General features: G+C 40.1%; 1 protein-coding gene across 3 annotated transcripts; it reads right to left on the bottom strand.

Moving 5' to 3' along the window:
• Window positions 1-145: 145 nt before the first annotated feature.
• On the bottom strand, window positions 146-27068 carry LOC139471681 (uncharacterized). 3 transcript variants are annotated; one of them, XM_071254130.1, is made up of 14 exons: window positions 27007-27068; window positions 24787-24834; window positions 22012-22117; window positions 18816-18953; window positions 17896-18036; window positions 14313-14391; window positions 11215-11285; window positions 10676-10718; window positions 8992-9122; window positions 6560-6616; window positions 5621-5659; window positions 5063-5116; window positions 2315-2473; window positions 146-845 (listed from the first exon to the last, which is right to left on the bottom strand). In XM_071254130.1, exons 2-14 carry the CDS (start codon window positions 24829-24831, stop codon window positions 640-642), a joined length of 1269 nt encoding a protein of 422 aa, XP_071110231.1. In that variant the 5' UTR covers window positions 24832-24834; window positions 27007-27068; the 3' UTR covers window positions 146-639. The 3 variants fall into 3 exon arrangements, with proteins under 3 accessions (XP_071110231.1, XP_071110233.1, XP_071110232.1); XM_071254132.1 differs by having other exon boundaries at window positions 146-815; XM_071254131.1 differs by having other exon boundaries at window positions 2315-2470.
• Between the last annotated feature and the right edge of the window lie 417 nt (window positions 27069-27485).

The raw sequence follows: 27485 nt of genomic DNA, 5'->3' as shown, positions 1-27485 counted from the left end.
TGAAAAGGGTTGACAAGGCGAAAAAACTGTCCAATTAATATATCAGGTTGAAACATAGGCTGGTCTGCTGAAGACCACAAGGAACATCACACTTTGCTTCAACCTCGAGAATCTTCCCCCACCCCCACCAACACCCCCCCACCCATTTACGCTATTTCAGCCAAAAAAAAGAATTTTATGCTTGAAAGTATCTACAATATTTGTCAATCAATAGGTTTTAAGAAATACCAGTAATTTCCTTTAAAATGGAATTTGATTCTTCACATAACATTTCATGAATTGTATAGTAATGTTACCATCTAGATATAGTAATGTTACCTATAGTAATGTTACCATCTAGATATAGTAATGTTACCATCTAGATATGTATCGTATTGCGACAAAGTTAATCGTTGCAGTCTAGCAGGCACAGACAACCATCATATATATTAATATGTCTGCATACCTTCTAACAATAAAGCTTTCTGTGTTTTTTTTGCCTTTTTTTATTTTTTGGTTTTTTTTTTTTTATTTAATCTAGAAGGCTCAACATTGCTCTCAAAATTGAACTTTCAAACTTCAGAGGCTGGAATACAATAGTCCATGCAGAACAATAACCTCTTTGGATTATTCCATTTCGAAAAAAGAGAATATTGCACTTTACAGATCTGGACAATCAGGAAGTCCCATAGCTCTCTGATCAGGCATGTTGGACGGATGGGGTGTCTTCCTCTCCGTGCTGTCTGTCTGTCTGTCGCTTAAAGGTGGGACGGAACTTTGTTCTGATGACCCCGTGAACAGCGGTGGCGGGTTGAAGAGCTGATTTTCACCTTGACCTTTGGAAAAGAAAGTTTCTTCTGACACACCTAGATTAAATAGAAATATAAGATCTCTACCATACTGATATAGGTACAAGGCTTACACATACATCTAGTGATACAAATATTATATTTGTAATAAGACTTTCTCAGTAAAGTTAATATTCTATTACTTTTTTTTATTTACACTTGTTAGAGGGTACCCAAAATACACGATCGAGACTTCCATTTTGTAGAAGCCTCAGTTGCCGAGTGGGTTAGATCAAAGCCTTTGTGTGATGGTGATTAGGTGAAGATCCATGGACCAAGTGAGTGAAAATTCCCTTTTTAATAGTTTTGACACACATTCTTTTTAAATATTGCTTCGGAATATGTAATTATTTCATGCGAACATTGACCAAAAAGTACACAAGAATGAGATGATTCCTACTCACTGTGGTATGATAGGAACAGTCACACTTCAAACTAATGAAATAGTGTTGAAATTCTTGTTGAACTTGCTGAATAATAATTCATGGATTGATCTTGAATATTTTTTTATATATACATAAGTTTAACATTTTGAACAGTTAAATTTGTTATAGACTAGCAGCATTTGTGAGGGCTTTTTGACACATACACACAACTGAATCCAATCTTCAGCCTTCCATCTAAACTACTTTCCATCTAAGGCATCAGTGTTCAGTGTATTTAGTAACAAGCCATTCTACAGTGTACAGACACAAGGTTGGACCTTCAATCTCATCTTTGGGGCTGTCGGGTAGCCTAGTGGTTAAAGCGTTCGCTCGTCACGCCGAAGACCCGGATTCGATTCCCGACATGGGCACAATGTGTGAAGCCCATTTCTGGTGTCCCCCGCCGTGATATTGCTGGAATATTGCTAAAAGCGGCGTAAAACCATACTCACTCACTCAATCTCATCTTTGAAAAGGGTTGATGATACTTGCAGAGTTCAATATTTCAGAGATATCATTCCTTGTGTGGTATCATAGCTCAAATGGATAGTATTATTAAAAATGCAAGCATGTAATAAGAAATCTGCAGGCCACAGTGTCTTGTTAGCAGCCCAGTCTCATAAAATCTGACCTCAGTTCTCGCTACCGCTAAACAAAGATCTGAAGACATCCCATTAGGAGTCACGTCAGATCGACCTTTTTTAAAAAAAATAATAAAAACTTCCTAATACTTAAAATGCGATCCAATATAGCACAAAATTACTCCCTCTACATAGGCACTGCTTTACTGAGCATCTCGTGTTATAGTCATGACGGCAATAGGAGTTAGTATGCTTGTTTATGTAGGGAGGCCCTTTCCCAGGTTGATGGTACACAACTGTTTATTTCGTTACATACTAGTTTGAAAAAGCAAACAAACAAACAAACAAAACGCCCGCCCGCACTATAATTTCAAAAGTCACTGCCTGAGAACCAATTCTTTTATTTTTTTAAGCCCAATTAAGATTTTTTTTTTTTCAGATTATTTATCTGGGCAATCATATCGTGCTGCAGCAGCCTTACCAGAATTGTCTGGCGGACAGATTGTCTTCCTTTCCGTGCTGTCTGTTTGCATGGTTTGATGAGGTCTTGATCGTTGACCTGATGACCCCGTAAACAATGATGGAGGATTGAAGAGCAGAGATTCAGAGTCTCTTTCATCTTCTCTCTGACCTTGACCTTCTGAAAAGAAATTTTATTTTCTGACACTCAAAGGTTGCGAGTGAATGAGTTATGACTATGCCCTACTTTTAACAATAAATCCAGCTTAATCATGGGAACACCTTTATTACGCTTCTCACCTTATTCCCATCAGGTGTGACACCTGGCTCCTGCACCAACCCTTATATAAGGTCAATAATTCTATTAAATAAAAAATCTCTTCAACAATCCATACTGACAGAGGAACAGGGCTGCAAATGACCTGTACGGAGTTATGCCCCTTAGATGCGCCAGGAAGCTATAAACATGGGTTTGAATCCCAGATTCCTGCTGATTGTGTTCCTCAGTTTTGTAGCAGTACACCCATGTTTATTTGTTTCACCAACGGGTAAATGTCTCCTTCCAGCAACACTTCGGGTTTTCCTCCCACGTTATATAACGCAAATACTGTTTAAAACAGCAGTAAAACTTACTCACTCTCACTCTTACTCACTCACTCTCCCACTCACTTACTCACTCACCCTATCACTCACTCTCACTCACTCACTCACTCACACACTCACTCACAACAATACAAACTTAAATTCAAATTTAAATTCCCAGAGGACATTTTAAAGACAACATTGCTTGGATCACCAAAATAAAGATCACTTTCATCAAGCCCAAGGTTTCTCGGAGATGTCGAAAATGCAGCAAAAACAGACAACAGCTATGTCCACAATCAAAATAATCAAAAAGCTGTATCACATTTTTAATTCTGCATACCACATATTTCATATCCTATCAAATTTTAAAATGATCCATGCAGAAATGTCTGAATCATATGCAATATGACATTTTCAGTATGGCTGCCAAGGATTTGTAGATGTCGAAATTTTGAACGTTTTCGTAGGAGGGATGAAAGACAATGTGTCATGACATTTAGCTAGGTGAGCTAAGAAGCACTATTTTCGCTTATCCTGCTGACTGCAAATGGGCATGTTCACCACAAAAAAAAGTGTGCATGCAAATGTTTAACTGACGCAAAAACTAATCTGAAATGGGTTTTTTATTTTCCCCACCTTCCATGATTTTTATCATATTAGAAAAAAGAAAGAAAAACTGATAGCACCATGACACTGTAGCTCACCAAGATATATAGTAATAATAATACTTTGAACAAAATGCTACATAATCATAAGGAGAAACAAACTTGCAGCCTCAGTCTGGCTATTCAGGGGAGTCTACAGCAAAATACATGCATTTTTAGAGAATTTACGAGCATGGACAAAATAAGGTGAAAAAAAGAGTAATGAAAAAAAAGTGGAATGTGTTGAATCCCACAACAAAACAAATCCCAATTTAGAATTTGTAAACAAATACCAGAGTCATGGTTATAAATAGTTTTTTTTCAAAATGGCTGTGAAATGAAAATCATATTTGAACCTCTGGAAGGATGGCATCACTGGTGGGGACATGCATGTGGAGTTTTAGTACTAAGAAGGCCTGAATTAAGGCCTTATGTCCTGCAAAGCGTTTGTGTAATTGTTGTTTGATGAAACGTTTCAAAGCGAAAAATATCCCAATATCATTAAAGTCAGATCTTATTCTCGCTAGAGCCAAATAAAGGTATAAGGACATCCCATTAAGGGTCAGGTCAGAACGACCTTTCGTCCAACCAATCAGAGCATTCTCCACAAGAGAGCAAAAGCGACAGTCTGTATGTGTTTTCTGATCATGCATCCTCCAAATGGATAACACAGGGTATTCTGAAGGATAGTTTGGCCATACTTTTGTAATTTTATGTTTCAGAGATTTATTCCAGTTTTTCCATACAAGATCAATCAGAGTGAAAATTAAAATAAATACCTATGTCAATCATTTATTTATTTATATGAAAGTCATTCTGCTGTGGAGTTAAAAATGCAGTTTATTTATTAATTTATTTACATAAAAGTCATTCTGACGTGGAATTAAAACTGCAGCTGGCTTCTTGAATCACTGATAGTTATGTAGACATGGAACATTTATAATGTATAAGAGATAATATATTACAAGTGGGAGACATAATAAAAATATATCTTTTAATGTTTAATTAGTTTCTTTTCCAGCTGCTTTTCAGGAGAGGCGACGGGCCCGTGAAAAGAAAACTAAACCATGCTAGACATCCTCAATCTCTCCTTCACAGAATAAAAGTTTGAATAGAAGAGACTTTCCATAGCCCAAGAGAAGTACTTCCAATTCCTTTTTTACCATTTCTTTGACATTGCAGAATTTTCTTTTGTTCAATTTTCACAATTTTGATTCGAGAACTTGTTCAATTTATTTTTTTAAGCATACTGGGGTAATCTTGAATGGAAGTTGCCATTTCAAAATGAGTGTTGAAAACCTCATAAAAAACTACTTTCTTATTGAATGTCAGCTTCCAATCGACTTCCTGTTAGTCATTTCATTGGTTGGTCAAAATTTGTGACGGGTCATTCTGACATGACCTGTAATGGGATTTTCTCAGATCTTTGTTGGTACTAAGAACTAAGAAATGATTTTAATGAGGTTGAAGATATCAACACATTGAATGCTGTTTTGCAGTACATATGGTTCTTTTCAAAATGGTCGCAATGAAGCAGGTACCTCCAGTTTCATTCCCCGTTCCCTCCTGGTGGCTGCCTTCTCTGAATGAAATATCTGTAACCATAGCAACATATCTTTGTCAATAATAAAACCATTAATGCAAGGAATATTATCAAAAAAGAGAAGAAATAAAAACTACTTTAAATTCAAACTTTTTTTTGAAGAAATCTATTTTCAATTCAAACTTTTTTTAAAGAAAACTACTTTTAATTCAAACCTTTTTTAAGAAAACTACTCAATTCAAACTTCTTTTTAAAGAAAACTACTTTCAATTCAAATTTTTTTTAAAGAAAACTACTCTTAATTCAAACTTTTTTAAAGAGAACTACTTTTAATTCAATCTCTTTTTAAAGAAAACCAACCAACTTTAAAAGTAATTCAAGAAATCGGGGAACCAAACAGTCTGGCCTTAGCCTGTTACACTGATATAATCATAAAGTTTGAGGTAGGAAGCAGACAGTATCAGAAAGACCAACTGAATCAAACTTACTGGAACAGCCAGTTTTAACCAGCCTAGATACAGGAAACATGCCTTGGAAACTTGACAACACAACTTACCATCATAGTTAGGAGGATTACCCAGTCCTGCTTCCGGGTCTGGAAAACAGGATTTGATGTTTCTTTAAAAGTTTAATTACCGCAATGAAAGAGAAATTCTCTATCAAAATTATTTTTTAATATGTTTAATACTATAGAAATTCAATAATATAGCTGGAATACATTACATTATTGATCAAGAACTAACTCCAGAAAGTAGGTTGGTGTTGTCATAGCGACTGATTTACAACAACCATTGTCTGAAGAACATTTGATTTAAAAGGTTAATTACCCTGTAGCCATGACATGGGCAGGTCTCCAAAACTTAATTGTCATTATGTATTAGGCGCCTATCCCCGTTGTTAATCCTCACCACCATTTCATTGTATATTGACTGTCAGCCAACCTGGGCTACTATATCACTTCCCGTTAATTACTGTCAGTAATACAGTATAATATGACATTTATTGCCTTAATTGTTCATCCCCTGAGCATTGTTGGTTCCTCACCACCAGAAGTCCCTTGTCCAGAGCAACGACATTGTCTGTATCTATTGTTGTTCATTACTATATATGTGTTACCATTACAGGGTGTTATAAAAAGCTTGGTATTCCGAGTGCTGGTGTAGGGACGACCTCGAGCAGGATGTGTCGCTCGTAGGAAACGTCCTGAGGTTGAGCTGGAGCTCCGCTCACCTCATGTATGCTTGAGCTGGAAGGTTCGCTCATTGCTGTGTTTGTGTTGTCAGAGCAGTTATCCCGCTCATTGTGCAATTGTTGTTTATTGTTTACATGTTGTGCATAAAGCGTTCCGGGACAGTGATGTCGATTTTGTCCTTTATTCCCCCAAGAGCTAATTCCCTATCAACATGTGCGTTGAAAATGTTTTGATAACCTGATACTGTTATTTTTTTCATGAATATTTTTAATATTTTAGATGAAAAAAGTAATAAGATCTCACCTGAGGAGTTTACCCGTGAGAAAGTATTTTTTATGTAGACGTATACTTTGCTGTTGTCTGAAATAGAAGAATTAGGAGATAAACATATAGATTCCAACATAAAACAATGTTACCAACGTATACTCAGCGTCATTATTGAAGGGTCACCTAGGTCTGTAGGGTGTGAAACGTGAACGTGTGCCAACACGCGCCAATAGGTCTGAGTATGTTAACAATGTGATAACAGTTGAAGATCGTTTTGTTATGTCTGTCAAACTGTTTAGATGCTTCTATTAAACTGGGACAACGACAATTTGAAAATGGAAAATGATTGGAGGGGATGGGGACAGCTGCCCAAATCACACGACTGAACGCAACCAGTAGTTTAGCCCTAAGTACAACACATGACAAGTAACAGTCAAGGATAAACAAATAAACAAATTTCAGTAAACAAATATTCAAAACTCTCCACAGCGCTTGGCGTATTCAAGTACATTTCGTGTAGAGATGATAGATCACTGGGAGGAGCTTATGCACACCCGATGACCCCTGACGTCACAGGGCATTGTTTCGCTGGTGTGACTGGCAACAAGATACTACAAATTACATCAGAGGGTATGATCACGTGTTTGAAAAGTTTGTGGTACTGTATTCTAAAGGTTGGCCATTGTCTTAGTTCTCAGGTTCTCAGTCACCGCCTGCATCATCATAAAGTTTGCCACATGTTTTTTTTTTATTTCCATTTAAAAAAAAAAAAAAAATCCATTCCAAGTCTAACAGTTGGCAAATATTTTATCCCAGTATTTAACTCATCAAGGATCAATGTATGGAGGGAGACCCTTTCCCAGGTTGATCGTACACAGCTGTTTATTTGGAAACACAACAGTATATTTTGGTTACATACTGGATTGAACAACGAAAAGAAACACTGCCCGCCCGCGCTATATTTTCAAAAGCCATTACCACAGAATCCATTCTTTTATTTTTTAAAGCCCAACGTGGGCATGAAATGGTTCATTCCAAAAAGCAACAGAACTGCGCTCTTGGATGTTGAAATTTAGCTCATGATTCCATACTCTTTTCTTCCTCTTTTTCTGTATGATCCCTTGATAATGATGCCATGTATAGACGAGGTGATACAGGAGTTATGTTGCAGTCAAGACTCTTGTCGTTCAATAGAGATGTTGAAGCACGTGTGAGTGTGGCTGCTTGTACTTATCCAGACTTATGTCCGTTTTTAATGCCAGCCCACTGACATACATTGTACCTTGACGCAGTGGATATGCCACTCAAACAAATATTGATTCCGAGCCAACCATTGTTTTATTCATTGCTTTATCCCCTTAATGCTGAGCGCAACAGGTACCATCTTCCAATATATTTTTTATGACGCTGCTAAGGGATTGAACCACGGACATCTGCTCTCCAGGCGCACACATACTCTATCATTCAGACCACATCGAATTTGATTCAGGTTTATAGAGATTTCAGGTTTATAGAGAGATATGTGGCATCTTAGACCATTCTCTGCTCCCAATATATGCATGGACATTCAAAGTTAATTTGGGAAGAGTTTTACAGAGGAAAGTTAATATGTAACACTATCATTCTGTTTAAAATAAATTTTTGGGAACTTTTACTTCAGATTAAAAAACATTACTTCTTGTTTTCGGTTAATGCCATACTCAGCAATATTCCTGCCAAATGACAGCTGCCATTCAATTATTGCGATTGGACCACACAAACCAGTGATTGATATTATGAGTAACGATCAAAGCTCGCAGAGTAAAATGTATTGAGAAGAATGCAGTAAATACAAGACAGTGAAGTGAGGGGAGGACTTCATGTTGGTATGGTGGTGTCCGCCAGGTGTACTATTGTGCTAAAGAGTGAGTGTGTAGGGTTTAACGCCACTTTAGACAGTATTCCAGTGACATCAGTGTGTCAGCTTGATGAGGGAGGAAATCCCAAAGTGATCCAGGTCTCAGACATTTACCATGAGCACGAGTATGGCGTACAAACGTAGACACAAAACTGGAGCAAACCAGGATTCAAACCCATGTTCACAGGTTTCTGGTGTGTCAAAGGGACATAACTCTGCACAGCAAATTGCAACTCCCTAGAGGACTGGGCCATCCCAACACCGTTGTGGTGAAAGAGTGAGTGAGTATGGTTTTACGCCATTTTTTGCAATATTCGGCGGGTGACACCAGATATGGGCTTAACACATTGTACCCATGGCAGGAATCGAACCCAGGTCTTCGGCGTGATGAGCGAACGCTTTAACCACTAGGCTACCTGACCGCCCCTGTGGTTCAAGACCATAATTAACTTTGACAATATAACACATACATGGTTTGTACATGTGTACAACATGTAACCTGGAACATGTTTTGTACGTTTAGTTGATCAATTATAGAGATAAAAGAATGAAACTCAAATCAAGTACTCACAAATTCTCTGCGTGATGGATCGTTGTCTTTTGCAGTAGCACCAGACTATCAGTATCACAATGATCACAAGCATCAAAATGGAGCCAACCACACAAGCCGCTATAAGCATGGGATCGGTGTCTGGAGCAGGCCTGGAAAGGATTCAGAACTGATTGTTAAAGGGGGTCTTTGCTCAACGTCTGGCGCCAATTATCGGTTTAGATCTGGGTACTGTTACCAGTATTTATGTCCAAATTAACATGGCTGTTTAATTATAGAACTATTAACTTTTGGATTCATATCAATCGTAAAATTTGAGTTATACACCAAATATTTCGAAAAGGACCATCATAATAACACGGATAACCGGTTACTGTTTGATAAGAATTCAAAACCAGTTAAATAATGAGCAAACCAGTATTCATTACCAAAGTTAAATATTATTAATAATGATTTGCAGTTAAAGTTGAAAAAATAAAACATTATCAATATAAACATTAAATTAAGAATTTGTATGGCGCAATTTTCAATCAACAACTGCTCAAATGCATGACCATGATTGATCTAGTCACTGGTTCTCTTGAAGAGACAGTTTTTCAGTGTCTTTCAAACTTTGTCAGATTTTCTGTTTTGCGGATTTCTTGTGGCAGATTGTTTTATAGCCATGGGCCAGCATGTTGAAATGCTGTATGTTTTGATACGTGACTTTGGCACCACGAGCAGACGTTGATCCAACTCATTAAAATCAGATCTTAGCTCTCGTTACCGCTAAACAAAGATCTTACCTTTTATCCAACCAATCAGAGCATCGCTTACCAGATCATAAAAGTGACAGTCGGAATGAGTTTTCTAATCATGCAACCACGAAATATTTAACAAGGGATATTTCGGACGACATTAACGGGTTTTATGACTATGTCCATACAATCTAGGCCATCTATAAGCCATTCCAGAATGTTCTTCTTATCAGTTTTAACAATTTTAATCGAGAATACGTCAAAATATATTTCGAAGTGTAGTCGCCAAATTGAAACTAGTGTCGTAAAATTTGAGAAAGCTGCCTTCTGATTGGCTAATGTCGATTTCTTGTCAGTCATTTCATTGGTCGGTCAAACTTTGTGTTAGGTCGTTCTGACATGACCCTTAATGGGATGTCCTCAGATCTTTATTTAGTGGCAGCGAAAACTAAGATCTGATTTTAATTAGATTGATGTTGATCTTTTGATCGGAGAGAATGTGCAGGCTTGTATGGCACTGTCAGTTCCTGTAAGTGTGCCGGAGCCAAACACTGCCTTGTAAACCCCAGTGAGTAGTAATAAGTCACAACTTAACCATAGGTACAAAAAGATACTAAATTCAGAGTTTGAAGCAGGCTGTCAACGATGTTATCAGATGGTGCTATATCAACAACAGAACATACAACAAATTCATTTCATCATCAACCACGAAATACAAATAATAACCAACTGTAAACTGTACAGGGCAGGCATGAACACGTTACTTCTCTATTGAGCAATATTTGTGGGCTGAATGTCCGTCAACTTGATGGCTGCCTGTTAATCGCGTCTGGACCAGACAATCCAGTATTATGATCAACAGTCCACTCGATCAGATCAATTGACTTGGTCGCCTCTTAATACCAGCATCTCCACGTATTGACCTTGACCTTGACCTTGACCTCAAGTCAGTGCCGTTTCATATTTACCTGGGAGAAGGTGTTGTTACTTCAACATCACTTGTCCGTGAGCCTGAAAAGTAATTATAAGTGAGTGGGTTTGTTCTTATGCTGCTGTGAGATGTAGTACTGTCACAGCCTCTTAGCTGTATGAAGTGAGTGAGTGAGTATAGTTTTATACCACTTTTAGCAATATTCCATCAATATCACAGCAGGGGACACTAGAAATGGACTTCACACATTGTACCTACATGGGGCATCAAAACCAGCCCTCAGCATGACGAGCAAACGCTTTAACCACTTAGCCTGTCCACCACAATTAGCCACATGTTGCAATTAGCCCAAAGTGACGCCACCTGGAGACTTTTTGGGTAAGCACCTGGAGCAAAGACCTCGTGCTGACAGACCAAGGATTTGGCCTCATGACATCATAATGGAGTCACAGAATCTGGCACCGATACACAGCCTTCTGGGAAGGAATCCCACTGATGACAACATGACGTTCCAGTGGTCCAACTCTACCTATTCAAAAGCTAGTCTAGAATAAACAAGGTCAGTCATAAACTCACCACTGATAGAGGTCGACAGTGTTTTCTCAGTGGTTGACAATCTACTGTGTTCTTCTGCTGGTGGCTTCTCACTGCAAATAGTGGCGTAAGACCTGTCTATACACGTAATATATAGCCAGGTGATCCCAATGCATTTAGTTCATATTTGTCCACCTGGTGTGCCCCTGTACAATAATGTCACTGCTTCTATGTTCCAACAAACTCAAACAAACAGCTCATCTGTCAATCTCATTTCAAATTTCTCTTTTGCTATGGAAATATTCACAGCTTATTCAGACAATATGAACTTGGTATAATAGTATGTTCCAGTAGCCTGTTGCTTTGAGTATATCTGCATAATTTAACACAGGCTTGCATAGTCAAAATAAATAAACCGGTGAAATGATAGTGTGATGATAAATGTCTGTAAATTAAATTTCAGGAGTGTAGATCAATATCTGGTGTCCACCATGTCGTGCGGTACAAACATGACACTTTGATCATAATACTGTAGATCAACTTGTGTGTGGTTGCCCTTGGTATTGCCCGCCATTCCGCCTGAAGAGCTACCCCATGTTGGGCCACAATGGCGGGTGCCGGGTCTCTGGTGTACAACACATCCCACAGAGAACACATCCCACAGAGGCTCTATTGGGGGGGGGGACATGTCAGGGGACTTAAAAGGCTACATTCGTCACCACTCGCCCCTTTCCGTAACATGAATGTTATGTGGGAAAATACGACAAACCAATCAGAATGCGCGTTTGATTTCAAGTTCAATATCAAAGAATCCCTCAGAACTTTTATTTTATTTTACATACGTGTTGCATCTAAAAATATACCCAAGATACAGTTAAATGTGTTCAATCTTACTGTATAATTCCGATTGTCTCGATGTGCTTTAAGTTTCATCTGAAATATATATAATATACGGGGAAATATATGTGAACCATTTCACAGCGAGTTGACAATTGTTTTATGTATGCCCGTTTGCGCTGAGACGAGAGGGGCACGAGTCTCTATTCAGCTTGTCCCGGAATAACACGAGTTGGTCACGAATGAAGAGGCTAGTCCAACGTCCGTATGCCTTCCGGTCGGACACAATCGTGACAACATGGGGACGATGTGGTCTAGTAATGTCAAAGATTTGTGCTGATAATTCTACTGAACGACAGGACGCAAAATTTCGTCAACATATCGCTGGCCAGTCAAATGTCCATTCACAACAACCAATAAGATTGCCTGTCATGTGTGATACTGGTCGCCTTGCTATCAGTCGGCTCTGTAGAGCCGGATTTTAATAGCAGATGTTGATATTTGCCTTCCTGTTAATATATGGATTTCTCTATTGACAACAGGAGCAGATTTGAATATATTGCATAGTGCAGTTATTGTAATGAGACAATCTTGTCTGTGTGTCCCATTTTTAGGCCTGCCAGGCTCAGGTCTCACTGAAACTCCATCCGTTTGATGATACTTGTCCCAGTCGAGAAATTATACTTTTTAATTTTTAGTGATTGTGAGTATAGGTGCACACACTTTGGCTTCAGTGTGCATGTGATGTCAAATGTCTTTGTGCTTAGATGTGCTTAGATGTGCTCAGATGCAGTGCGATGGTACACCTCAACAATAGCTACATTCAAATCATTAGCTCCCTTATTTGCTGTGAGTAGTAACTATTGTGACAATCACAAGATCTTAAAACATTTAGACATTTAAGCCACACAAACACACCATGTAAAATGACCTCAACAAACATGATGATAAGTTGTTATGAGAATAAAAATGAAAGTGAAATTATTAGTCATGTAGGTTACTGGAAACTGAACCTCAACAAAATGAGTGAATTGGTGGTGTAACGATGCGTTGATACAGTATCATATCCTGATTCATGGCCCACAATATGATACATCATTTTACAACCCCTGTATCACGATATATATGATACATTAAAACACAACATGTAAAAACATGTGATAATAACTAAACTGTTCAACAACTAGTATACACATATTCTCTTGTATTTCCGATTTGGCTGTAAATCACAAAACATTCACAGTAAAATCTGACCAATGTGTTTCTGCCCGAAAATATTCCTTCTTCGATCTCTGACATTTAAAAAACAATTATTCAGGGTTGTGATTAACCTGTGAAAAGGAAGAAGATCAACCCATAACATTGGGATACTTATCGTATCATGACCCTTACGTATCGTTACACCTCTAGAGTGAATGTTGTTGAATGCACAGTCAGCAATATTCATGTAATATAACAGCAGCCTGAACATAATTGAGTTTGCAACAGAGAAACAAGTGGCTAAAAGCATAAGCAATGATCCACCCCATCAAGCATGATGACATGCCACCAACCAAGTCACTGAGTCTGACCACCCTAACAGGCTTCATGAAACACCACCAACCAAGTCACTAAGTCTGACCACCCTAACAGGCTTCATGAAACACCACCAACCAAGTCACGGAGTCTGACCACCCTAACAGGCTTCATGAAACAGCACCAACCAAGTCACGGAGTCTGACCACCCTAACAGGCTTCATGAAACAGCACCAACCAAGTCACAGAGTCTGACCATTGTCTTACTCAATCCCCAAAATCCAAGGCCATGCAAATTAAATTTTTTCCCATGCAGATTAGCTGAAACTGTGATCCATCATCTTGCCACATGCCTATAAAAACATGGTACACTTGCTTTCAATCCATGTAGGCAGCCGGTCGCTGGAAGGGAGATAACTCCATTAGCACATACCATATTCGACCCATTAAGCGCCCAGGACGCTTAAAAAGAGACAGAAAGGGTGGGCGCTTATTGGGGACAATTCAGGTCAAATTGGCGTAAATTCATCAGTAAGCCCTACCGTATTTTCTTGAGAATAGTGCACACTTTTTCTCTCCAAAAAACACAGCTGTGTAGAAGGGGGTGCGCATTATACACGAATTAATGAGTTTTGATGTTTTTTCCACCATTGAAAGACAATACTGTGAGCACCTAACACCGGAAATACCATGTCAACAAATCCATTCTGAAGTTCGCAAATTATTTATGTTATTACACTGTCTGGCTACCGTTCATCTTTGATCCTTTCTGACACTTTAACACTTACGAGGTTGGTTGCAATGGTGTACATGGTCCATATCCCAAGCCTGGTCTATGAGTTCCGTCTGGACAACCTTGGCAGTACCCTGTAAACAGAAAACAAGGGGCTTACATGCCGCTCTTGTTCACAAGAATTAAGCTCTTCGGTTACTACGTGCGGTATCGCATGGCTCCCAAAATTTATGTACACTTTTAATACTGGGAGTTTTACACAGCCATGATTGTATTTTCGTTCGGTGTTCATTTGCACATAACGCTTCTCATTGCATTATCAACCGTTTATCGCTGAATGGAGTTCTAATAATCTGTTTGAAAACATCCGCCACACGTCGCGGAAATACGATTGTTCTACTAGTTAACTTTTCACACTACTATATATATACATCCTTTGATCTTAGAAGCGCATGCATGCAACATGTAGTTACTGTCACAACATGGCGGTCATTCCTTTTGATTCGGATCAAGTAACCTTATCAAACCAATTAATCTGGCTTGAATGTGTATCTATATTTGTATGAATGTGTATGAATGCGCATAGTGCTGGTCAAAACTCTCGTTTTCCATATTTTAAGCAACATGACCAATCAATGCCACTGAAAAACTCTGTACTTGTGTAATGAATTGTGATTGGCTCTTCACTCATAGCGTCTGTTACTAACATTATCGATCGACATTTTCATGTAAGTAGACTACATTCACATTGAATATGACTGTTAAAGCTTGTAAATAATAACAAACGGCGAAAACATAATGGATATATATTTTTACACTATGAACGGTAAACAACAAGGCGAAGATCGTGAGATTGGCCGAGTACTTTGTCTGCCTCCATCCTCCGTGTCTATCCCCAGCCACTTGTCATGTACTTTGTCTGCCTCCATCCTCCGTGTCTATCCCCAGCCACTTGTCTTGTACTATGTCTGCCTCCATCCCCCCTGTCTATCCCCAGCCACTTGTCTTGTACTTTGTTTGCCTCCTTCCCTAGTGTCTATCCCCAGCCACTTGTCTTGTACTTTGTCTGCCTCCTTCCCTAGTGTCTATCCCCAGCCACTTGTCTTGTACTTTGTCTGCCTCCATCCCCCGTGTCTATCCCCAGCCACTTGTCTTGTACTATGTCTGCCTCCATCCCCCGTGTCTATCCCCAGCCACTTGTCTTGTACTTTGTCTTCCTCCATCCCCCGTGTCTATCCCCAGCCACTTGTCTTGTACTTTGTCTTCCTCCATCCCCCGTGTCTATCCCCAGCCACTTGTCTTGTACTTTGTCTGCCTCCTTCCCCCGTGTCTATCCCCAGCCACTTGTCATGTACTTTGTCTCCCTCCATCCCCCATGTCTATCCCCAGCCACTTGTCTTGTACTTTGTCTGCCTCCATCCCCCGTGTCTATCCCCAGCCACTTGTCTTGTACTTTGTCTGCCTCCATTCCCCGTGTCTATCCCCAGCCACTTGTCTTGTACTTTGTCTGCCTCCTTCCCTAGTGTCTATCCCCAGCCACTTGTCCTGTACTTTGTCTGCCTCCTTCCCTAGTGTCTATCCCCAGCCACTTGTCTTGTACTATGTCTGCCTCCATCCCCCGTGTCTATCCCCAGCCAATTGTCTTGTACTATGTCTGCCTCCTTCCCTAGTGTCTATCCCCAGCCACTTGTCTTGTACTTTGTCTGCCTCCATCCCCCGTGTCTATCCCCAGCCACTTGTCTTGTACTTTGTCTGCCTCCATCCCCCGTGTCTATCCCCAGCCACTTGTCATGTACTTTGTCTGCCTCCTTCCCTAGTGTCTATCCCCAGCCACTTGTCATGTACTTTGTCTGCCTCCTTCCCTAGTGTCTATCCCCAGCCACTTGTCATGTACTTTGTCTGCCTCCTTCCCTAGTGTCTATCCCCAGCCAATTGTCTTGTACTATGTCTGCCTCCTTCCCTAGTGTCTATCCCCAGCCACTTGTCTTGTACTTTGTCTGCCTCCATCCCCCGTGTCTATCCCCAGCCACTTGTCTTGTACTTTGTCTCCCTCCATCCCCAGTGTCTATCCCCAGCCACTTGTCTTGTACTTTGTCTGCCTCCATCCCCCGTGTCTATCCCCAGCCACTTGTCATGTACTTTGTCTGCCTCCTTCCCTAGTGTCTATCCCCAGCCACTTGTCTTGTACTTTGTCTCCCTCCATCCCCCATGTCTATCCCCAGCCACTTGTCATGTACTTTGTCTTCCTCCATCCCCCGTGTCTATCCCCAGCCGCTTGTCTTGTACTTTGTCTGCGTCCATCCCCCGTGTCTATCCCCAGCCACTTGTCTTGTACTTTGTCTGCCGCCATCCCTCGTGTCTATCCCCAGCCACTTGTCTTGTACTTTGTCTGCCGCCATCCCTCGTGTCTGTCCCCAGCCACTTGTCATGTACTTTGTCTTCCTCCATCCCCCATGTCTATCCCCAGCCACTTGTCTTGTACTTTGTCTGCGTCCATCCCCCGTGTCTATCCCCAGCCACTTGTCTTGTACTTTGTCTGCCGCCATCCCTCGTGTCTATCCCCAGCCGCTTGTCATGTACTTTGTCTGCCGCCATCCCTCGCGTCTATCCCCAGCCGTTTGTCATGTACTTTGTCTGCCTCCATCCCCCGTGTCTATCCCCAGCCACTTGTCTTGTACTTTGTCTGCCTCCATCCCTCGTGTCTATCCCCAGCCACTTGTCATGTACTTTGTCTGCCTCCATCCCCCGTGTCTATCCCCAGCCACTTGTCTTGTACTTTGTCTCCCTCCATCCCCCCTGTCTATCCCCAGCCACTTGTCGTGTACTTTGTCTGCCTCCATCCCCCCTGTCTATCCCCAGCCACTTGTCGTGTACTTTGTCTGCCTCCATCCCTCGTGTCTATCCCCAGCCACTTGTCATGTACTTTGTCTGCCTCAATCCCCCGTGTCTATCCCCAGCCACTTGTCTTGTACTTTGTCTGCCTCCATCCCCCGTGTCTATCCCCAGCCACTTGTCTTGTACTTTGTCTCCCTCCATCCCCCCTGTCTATCCCCAGCCACTTGTCGTGTACTTTGTCTGCCTCCATCCCCCCTGTCTATCCCCAGCCACTTGTCATGTACTTTGTCTGCCTTTGTGTGTCTGTGCATGTGTATGTATGGGTGTCTCTGTGTGTGTGTGTGTGTGTGTGTGTGTGTGTGTGTGTGTGTGTGTGTGTGTGTGTGTGTGCATGTATGTGTGTGCCTAAGTGTGCATGTATGTGTGTGCATGTGTGTATGCGTGTGTCTGTGTGTGCCTGTGTGTGTGTGTGTCTGTCCCTGTGTGTCTGCCTGTCTGTCCGTCCTTCCATCCATCCATCCGTCCGTCTGAGATCGAACAACCAACCTTCCACTCTCAGTTTTAAATTTGAACATTATTTAGGGACTGGGTGGGGTGGTGGGTGGTGTCATGACAAATGTTACACATATTTATAGGGATGGGGAGGAGATTTCACCTTCTTGTACACACTGGGATGTCATCATTTGAGTCAGGTGAGCTGAACATTGAAGGATTTTCTCTTTATTTTAACTTCAATCAACAACCCAAGGTTTTGAGAAAAAGTATAGATCTGTAAACCAACAGATAAAAAAGAAAGGCCTTACCGTCCTTGAGGAATGTATTAGCCCCACATTTTTTCGCCTTCACACAGCTGCAGGGATTGTCCCCGGTGTAGCCATTTTCCTCGTCACACCGGCAAGGAAGATGACAACCATTTGTTGACAATGTACCATGTGGCACAGACTCTGAATGACCGAAACAATATCAGCTTATCAGAAAGTTATAGACAAATATTTAGCATTCGAAATGAAAACACAAATAGAGATTATATATATGTAGCTAAATTGTCTTTTAACGTAAAATAAGAAGGTGCCAAGAGAATCCATTCATTTTCAAAAACTTGCCAACCAAAGTATTGCAGATTTACTTGGGAGGCCAAAAGAAATTCCAGTGTTTGTATGAAGGACTAAGAAAGTATAATACTCAGTCCTCAAACACACAGGACTATTTGTCTTCTGTGACTATTTGTTTGTTGGTTTGTTTAACACAATACACAGCAATAATCAAGCTTTAAGACGGCGGTTTGTAAATAATCGCGTCTGGACCAGACAATCCAGTGAGTGACATCATGAGCATTGATCCACGCATTTGGGATACGATGACATGCATCAACCAAGTAAGCGAGCCTGACCACCCGATCCGTTAGTCACCTCTTTTGACAAGCATAGTCGCCTTTTACATCAAGAATTGGTTGCTTAGGACCTATTCTACCCCGGATCTTCACAGGTCGTCTTATTCCTAGGTGTATGAGATTTATTGTATTCCTGTCATACAGCAACTATTCTAGTAAAGAAAAAATTCAAAGTACTTCATTAAGAGGGGACACTAAGACTTTAGTTCACCTGACTGACAAGTCTTTTGAGGTGCAACTCAACATCGAAGGTTGTATTCCTATTAAATTGTAACCACTGTTTCTATGTATGTCTGTGATAAAAACTTACATAAACGAGAAAAAATGACTTACCCGGGGGACATTCTTGAATGGACCGGTAGCAGGACACGGGGAACTCGGATGTTGTGTTGTCCAGTTGCACCAAGCCCTTCCTACAACGAAGGCACCTGTCCGACTGTCCGTCTGCCAAGCAAGGCTTTATCTCATTCCCTGTAATCAACGCAGAGGGACATCAAGCAGGGCTCACCTCGTATATTTTTTCGAATACCGGGGAATCTCATTTACAACTTATGTAACAGACCACCTTCGTGATATGCTAGGTCCCAGAAGAGAACAATATTGCTTTTCTTCCATATTGATGTCCAATTTCCATTAATCTGAATACTTTTCTAGAATAGCTAGCTCTTCATCATCAAAATGGAGAAAAACAACTGAGTTAACATACAGCCTTGTCTTAGACCAATAAGGCAATAAAACAACAAACGAGTTAACATAAGCCCTGTCTTACTCCAATGGCACAATGAAACAATACAGAGATCCCTCGCTTCAACGCTACCATGGGGGTCAAAATATTCAATGAGCGTTATAGACGATCAGCTGTTTAGCCAATGTGAAGTCACAGGGGGTAGATGACCAACACAACAGTACATACTTTCTGTGCCTGCCTAACACAATCTACGCTGCACATTCCAGAGTTTGAGGAAAGATTAAAATAAAGTCGTTTATGATTCATAGTGTTAAAAAAATATTTATTGCATGTTATGCTCAGCAACACATGCAGTATCCCTCAAGAAATTCAGGTGAACGAACAAATATAACAAACTTGGACCATAAAAAATGAGATAAAACATCATTAGACATTATGATTTACCATTCAAATTGGATTTCTTTTTCTGCTAGGCATTGTTTTATATGAAGAGATTATGATTAATGTGTGCAGAGATTATGATTAATGTGTGCATTGTCTCGTAAACTGAGCCAGAAACAGCAAATAGCTGTTCACACATTTTACCCCAATCTGCCGGCAATTCAGTTAAAAGTTTTTTGATGCAGTGATTGGAAGAATTTTATCTGAAACCATTATTTTATCAGGAATAATATATTTCAGTATCGTGTAATTTCAGTTGCAGCTTTACTATATATATATATCACAAATAACAATAATTTGGTACAGTTGACCGCTCTTCCGGAATATTTTAATGAATGGAACAATTAAACTCGTCACAGCTGAGGATCATGCGCTCTCAATAGCAAAAGCTTTGTCAGTCAAACTTTAACAGTCAAACTACTGCAACAAACTTTACTTTTAACGGGTCAAAGTATGGCTTCACATAAGCCTTGTTGCCTTGTTGCAAATTATTGGACCTGGGTTGGAGCCAAAACGTATACTATATCTATAGGCTGTTATGTGATGAAATCTTGGGCAATGAAAACAGGGAAAACTTGTTATATAATAAACAGCCTTGTCTTACTCCAACTGGCCAATAAAATAACATAAGAGGTAACATAAGCCTTGTCTTTCTCCAATGGGGCAATGACACATACGAGTTAACATAGGCCTTGTCTTACTCCAATGGGGCAATGACACATACGAGTTAACATAAGCCTTGTCTTTCTCCAATGGGGCAATGACACATACGAGTTAACATAAGCCTTGTCTTACTCCAATGGGGCAATGACACATACGAGTTAACATAGGCCTTGTCTTTCTCCAATGGGGCAATGACACATACGAGTTAACATAGACCTTGTCTTACTCCAATGGGGCAATGACACATACGAGTTAACATAGGCCTTGTCTTTCTCCAATGGGGCAATGACACATACGAGTTAACATAGACCTTGTCTTACTCCAATGGGGCAATGACACATATGAGTTAACATAGGCCTTGTCTTACTCCAATTGGGCAATGACACATACGAGTTAACATAAGCCTTGTCTTACTCCAATGGGGCAATGACACATACGAGTTAACATAAGCCTTGTCTTACTCCAATGGGGCAATGACACATATGAGTTTACATAAGCCTTGTCTTTCTCCAATGGGGCAATGACACATACGAGTTAACACAGGCCTTGTCTTACTCCAATGGGGAAATGACACATACGAGTTAACATAAGCCTTGTCTTACTCCAATGGGGCAATGACACATACGAGTTAACATAGGCCTTGTCTTACTCCAATGGGCAATGACACATACGAGTTAACATAAGCCTTGTCTTACTCCAATGGGCAATGACACATATGAGTTAACATAAGCCTGGTCTTACTCCAATGGGGCAATGACACATACGAGTTAACATAAGCCTTGTCTTTCTCCAATGGGGCAATGACACATACGAGTTAACATAAGCCTTGTCTTACTCCAATGGGGCAATGACACATACGAGTTAACATAAGCCTTGTCTTACTCCAATGGGGCAATGACACATACGAGTTAACATAAGCCTTGTCTTTCTCCAATGGGGCAATGACACATACGAGTTAACATAGGCCTTGTCTTACTCCAATGGGGCAATGACACATACGAGGTAACATAAGCCTTGTCTTTCTCCAATGGGGCAATGACACATACGAGTTAACATAGGCCTTGTCTTACTCCAATGGGGCAATGACACATATGAGTTAACATAAGCCTTTTCTTTCTCCATTGGGGCAATGACACATACGAGTTAACATAAGCCTTGTCTTACTCCAATGGGGCAATGACACATATGAGTTAACATAAGCCTTGTCTTACTCCAATGGGGCAATGACACATACGAGTTAACATAAACCTAGTCTTACTCCAATGGGGCAATGACACATACGAGTTAACATAAGCCTTGTCTTTCTCCAATGGGCAATGACACATATGAGTTAACATAAGCCTTGTCTTACTCCAATGGGCAATGACACATATGAGTTAACACAAGTCTTGTCTTAGTCCAATGGGCAATGACACATAGGAGTTAACATAAGCCTTGTCTTAGTCCAATGGGGAAATACAACATACGAGTTAACATAAGCCTTGTCTTACTCCAATGGGCAATGACACATATGAGTTAATAGAGTCTGGACCAGACTATCCAGCGATTGACATCATGAGCATCAATCCAAGCAATTGGGATACGTTAACATGCATCAACCAAGTCAGCAAGCCTGACCACCCGATCCCACTAGGCGCCTCTTACTACAAGCAAAGTTGCCTTTTACGACATGGGATGCTGAAGATCTATTCTGCCCCGGATCTTCACAGGTCAGATGTAGATGTGATGGACACCTACCTGGCCTGCAGGGGTCATCTGTCGTTATGGGTCTGCAGCACCTCCTTTCTCCATCAAGGGGATGCTCTCGTTGCCCAGCTGGACACTGAGAGGCAACCTCCTTCAACTGCAGAACAAATTGACATACAGTTTACAGTTATAGGGGAAATATTGATGCCTTGACTGAAATACCAACTATACACTTGGAAAATAGCTAAGCAATACACATTTATTTTCATATATCCCCAACTCCCATATATATGATGTGTCTGTTGTTTTGTATTTGTTTGTTTGTTGATAAACGCCGCACCCAGCAATATTCCAGCTATATAATTGCCATCTGTAAATAATTGAGCCTTACAGCTGATCCCAAAGGTCGCCTCTTACAACAAGAATGGGTTGCTGAAGACCTATTCCAACCCGCATCTTCATGGGTCATATGTATGTTGCAAATATCTACAGATGGCATTGATCTAATTTGGATAAATATCTATGATGCTGCCTTTGACTGATGTAAAAGTTGGAAAAAGAACACAGTAGGTTCCTCCAGATGTATGCAAGGGTCATATCATATGAAGCAAAGACGCAGAGGAATTATTGAAAGGGCCAGTCACAACTTGAAGACCAATCTGTACTTTCCGTATTCGACGTAATAAGCGCCCCGCTCTAATAAGCACCCATATTTGCTAATATATTGAATAGCTAGTGAACAATCCCAGTTAGCACCCCTTCCGATTGATCAATGTACACAAGACTTATTTATTCGTGTATAATACGCACTCGTGTGTTGTATGCACCCTTAATTATGGGCAGTTAAATTCTTGAAAAAATATGTCGTGTATAATACGCACAGACTTTTCTTTCGTATCATTTCAGGCTGTTAGCATAAACCACGAAATTTACGATCCTTCAACTCTGTTTGTTTTTTTCTCACCAAAATTATATTCTAATAAGGGCCCTCTATTTCTAATTTTGAGAGCGCCCTTATTACGTCGAATACGGTAATACAGATTTCTTTGGGTAGAAGAGGCATATAATTGATTGCCTGGTAACAATTATTGAAAAGGTTGCAGTTTCATCAATGCTTGAGCAAAAATTTGTTCACTGCTGTTCAATCTTAGGGAAGAAACTAAAGTTTTTGTGTGGGATTTTAATAAGTGTCCCCATTCTTAATTTGCGTCTGAGGAGCTGATAACAGTGAATATGGTATATCATTAGATAATCAGTTCATAAGTTTTAACAATAATAATTTTATTTAAGAAAAATAAACATGAATAACAATGAGGCAAAAGGCGATTGTGGCTCCAACATATTTCTGTGTTCAAAACATGAAAAAAGCAATATTTTCTCAGAAAATCCACTTTTCGAACTTCGCACTGCACCTCTTCTATTGGTATAGAAACTGTACCACCAATCGAAAAGAAATCCATGAATTAGCCATTTCTATTATGAGCCAATCAGGAAACAGTAGTGTGTTCGTGGGTGTGGCCTAAATTGTTTTGGATTATGGAAGCATAAACACGCAAAAATTGTTTATATTTATATTGTTTGTTTTGGAGATATAGACTTTAGTTGATCATTGAGCCCGGACATGAGAGAACCCCTCCATGGCTCAGTGGTAGAGTGTCCACCTGGAGAGCGTAAGGTCAGACGTGTCATTCCAAGGACCGGTCGGCTTGGAGTCCTTATACTGTTTCTGAATGGAGTATTTATGTTATTCATGTGGGACAAGCTTAGCCAGAGCTCCAGATAAGCTTTTGGTGTTGTGGGTATTTTACCCATGCATTTTAAAATCATTGGGTATCAGTAATTCTATCTGCGTTTTCAAATTTCTGTTACCCACTAGTTTTTACACATGTGGGTATTCAAGTTAAATATTTAAAAACACTATTCATCTAGTCCCTGCAAACTGGTGTCGTGTGGGTTCGAGAGCTTTATAGGACTCAAAAATACCACGATACTTCCACAAGAAAGTGTGATGGCAAATGATCATGATGTAACTATCATCGTGGAGTTTGGCAAGGTTGACGGAATGCCAACTTATACTTTCAAAATAAGTTGCTGATTTGCTAATCGAATACGCAGGGTTACTTCACAATATTTTGATGATACGCACAAGGTTTATTTTTGTAGCGTATCTGTAATGTTCGTTGCGTATTTGATACGCTTGGATTATATTTTACTGCGTATTTCTGCATTTCTGATGCATATTTTACGCAGATACGCAGCTTATCTGGAGCTCTGTTAACAGAGGATATATCAACAGTAAAAACTTCTCACATGTGGGAAACCTACACGAAACTGGATGAACATCAATCTCATTAAAATCAGATCTTAGTTCTCGCTACTGCTAAACAAAGATCTGAGGATATCCCATTAAGGGTCACGTAAGAACGACCTTTCATCCAACCAATCAGAGCGTCACTTACCAGATCATGAAAGTGACAGTCGGAATGTGTTTTCTTATCATACAACCTAGGCCATCTATAAGCCATTCCAGAATGTTCTTTTTTTAATCGAGAATATGTCAGAATATATTTTGAAGCGTAGTCGCCAGTTTGAAACTAGTGTCGTAAAGCTCGAGAAAGCTGCCTTCTGATTGGCTAATGTAGATTTTTTGTCAGTCATTTCATTGGTCGGTCAAAAGGTCTTGGTTTCGCGAAAGGTTGTGACCCATAATGGGATGTCCTCAGATCTTTGTTTAGCGGTAGCGAAAACTAAGATCTGATTTCAATGAGATTGGACGAACATGGATTCATGAAATTGACAGCACAATTTATCACAGTCAACACCTACCAGGAGGTACACTGTCGATAAAATAAGGCTTTGTTTTATGAGCATCACCTGAAACAGATGGAAAAATGCAGAATTAATAATGTGTGAGTGAGTTTGTCAGTGGTCCAAAGGACCAGAACAATTAAGGAAATATATATTGGTCCTGTTGGATCTCGACAGACACAATGGCGGTGACCAAAACAGGTCTTACATCGCAGATACTTTATCATGTTCCGACAACAAGTGAGCATGAGTAATTAGAATGAGAAACCAGTCAAAAATTACCACTGCACCACACAGGGTTGTTTAGGCTGCTGGTTTGGCTTCGAGTTTTGAGTTTATCACTGATTTCAAAAGTCATACAAACTTATTTAGGATAACTCTGTTCATCTCCAAAATAACACCAGACCACCGGACCAGCATTTAATTAATTTTTCTGGTCCTGAAGGAAAATATACTAGACACAGACCAGCGGACCAGTGAACTGCAGCGCCTTAGATGATGGGGCCACTCATGGCTCCTGCAGAATTTTGAAATGCTACACAAGAGAATTCAAATCAATACCACATATGTATGTACTGAGGATGATTTCATTGCCACAAGAAAAACTGAAACATCGTCTTTCCTTTGGAGAACAGAGCGGTGTTTGAGTGTTTGAGTGAATTAATGCCTCCATTTACAATAGTCAGTCTGTAGCTCATCAATCAGGTGTCAAGTCTGGCTTCGGCAACATGTTAGTAGTAGTTGACAGTATTAGCAATGATCCACATCATGGGGGGGCTGTGACACTAAGAAGTCGAGACACAAAGACATCGGGACACCGGGACACTGTGACACCGGGACACCGGGACACCGGGAATCCAAGACACCAGGACACCAGGACACCAGGACACCAAGACACTGTGATACCGTGACACTGGGAATCCAAGACTCCGGGACACAGGGAATCCAAGACACCGGGACACCGAGACACTGTGACATCGGGAATCCAAGACACCGGGACACTAAGACAACGAGACACTAAGACAACGGGACACCGAGACAACGAGAAAATGAGGCATCGAGGCAATGAGACACCAAGACACTGGGACACTGGGACACGTTAAGGAAAAATATAGAGCTGAGCATTTCATTGTGCCAGTACAAACTCCTGAGAGAACGAGATCAGGTTATGACATTGCAAGGCCTTGGACATGAAGTTAATAGCCTGAAGGATGAAGTAAGCAAGTTAAACCCACAAATGCAAAACAAGAAAGAAAACATGATACCTCCGGAAAGTGAAAATTACAATTTGAAAAGACAATTAAAAAGAGCCACTGATGAATTTGCTGTAAAGAGACAGAAAATTGGAAACCCTTAAGCCAAATGTGAGAGGAAAATATTTCAGAGAAAAGTGTGCCCATGCTCAAACTAAAACCAGCCTGGCCAAAATGCTTCAAAAGTCAAGAATCTTCAGAGGAATATATTGAAATGTCAACTGAAGCTTTGGAAGATTCTATTTGCACATTATAAGAGGCATCACAAAAAGAGAAAAGCATGAAAAATGACTTGGAGTACTGTGAAGAACTGTTGAAAGACAAAAGAAAAGTTAAATACAGACTCCTTATGTTTCTTTTCATATTTCTTGTTGTAGGTAAGACATTTCAAGCTTAGGGAAATCTTCTGCATTCCAATAATGGCAGGCACAGTTGATGCTGTACTAGAAACGGTGCCTGGAAGCTACTTACCCCAACAATTGGACATTTTCGCCACATTTCAAAGTCATTTTTCTATTCCCAAAATTCAATTTAGATGAATATGCACCAAAATTGAACCTGGATTACTGCTGTTATGCCACTAAAATATTATGGTTTAATTCAAATAAACATTTTCTTAAAATGTTCCCCATTTTCATTTGTTGCCATTTTTTAGACCAAAATGAAATTTCTGGCTCTCCACGGTGGTGTCAAAAAGAGCTTTTCTGAAAGTTAATCAGACAAGTGTGAGAAAACCCATCCTATGATATATATTTCTGAAGGATTTCTGATGCTTAATCAGTGATTTGTTAACACAATACGCGAAATTCTAAATTTGACTGAGCATTGCTAAAATCATGGTTGTCAAATCTGACAAAACACCAGCGAAAATGAGCTATCAACTCTTCATAAATCACCTGTTTTACAATAACTACTAATCATACCGTCCACGCGGCGGGTATTGAATAACAAATGTAACTTGTAAGGTAAAAGCACGTGCACTTACCTTTTCCTTCCCCAAACGAACCGTTACTTGCAAGCATCAAAGCATGGACGCCATGTTGTACGTACATGGGCGATGTGACGTAACAGGTCCCTCCGAAAGAGTTGTGTTTGAAAACGAACAAAAAAAATATAATTACACCCGGTTAACATGCAAAAGAAATATTAGCCGCTGTTAGTGTATTGTTAATGTTTTATAATATTTAGGAAGATTTAATATCTGTCGTAATGGTTTAATATATCTCGCTTGGGGGTTTTCCGAGTACTAAAAATAGATAGGTGTTTTCCCATACTGCTCTACATTATTGATGATAAAAACGCTTAATTTTTACACCCTTCGGGTCATTTGTAAAATAAATAAAGAATGCTGTTCCTAATAAAGTCCCTCTTCAAATTGGAAATCTTTGCCGGGGTACATCCTTTGAGTCAAATACGGTCAACACATCCATATTGAATTCAGCAGCAGCCAGCAGAAATGTCTAT

The sequence above is a fragment of the Haliotis cracherodii genome, unplaced genomic scaffold (genome assembly GCF_022045235.1).
Source record: "Haliotis cracherodii isolate W230 unplaced genomic scaffold, xgHalCrac1.p SCAF_23, whole genome shotgun sequence".
NCBI lineage: Eukaryota > Metazoa > Mollusca > Gastropoda > Lepetellida > Haliotidae > Haliotis > Haliotis cracherodii.
This window is presented reverse-complemented; position numbering and strand designations above follow the sequence as displayed.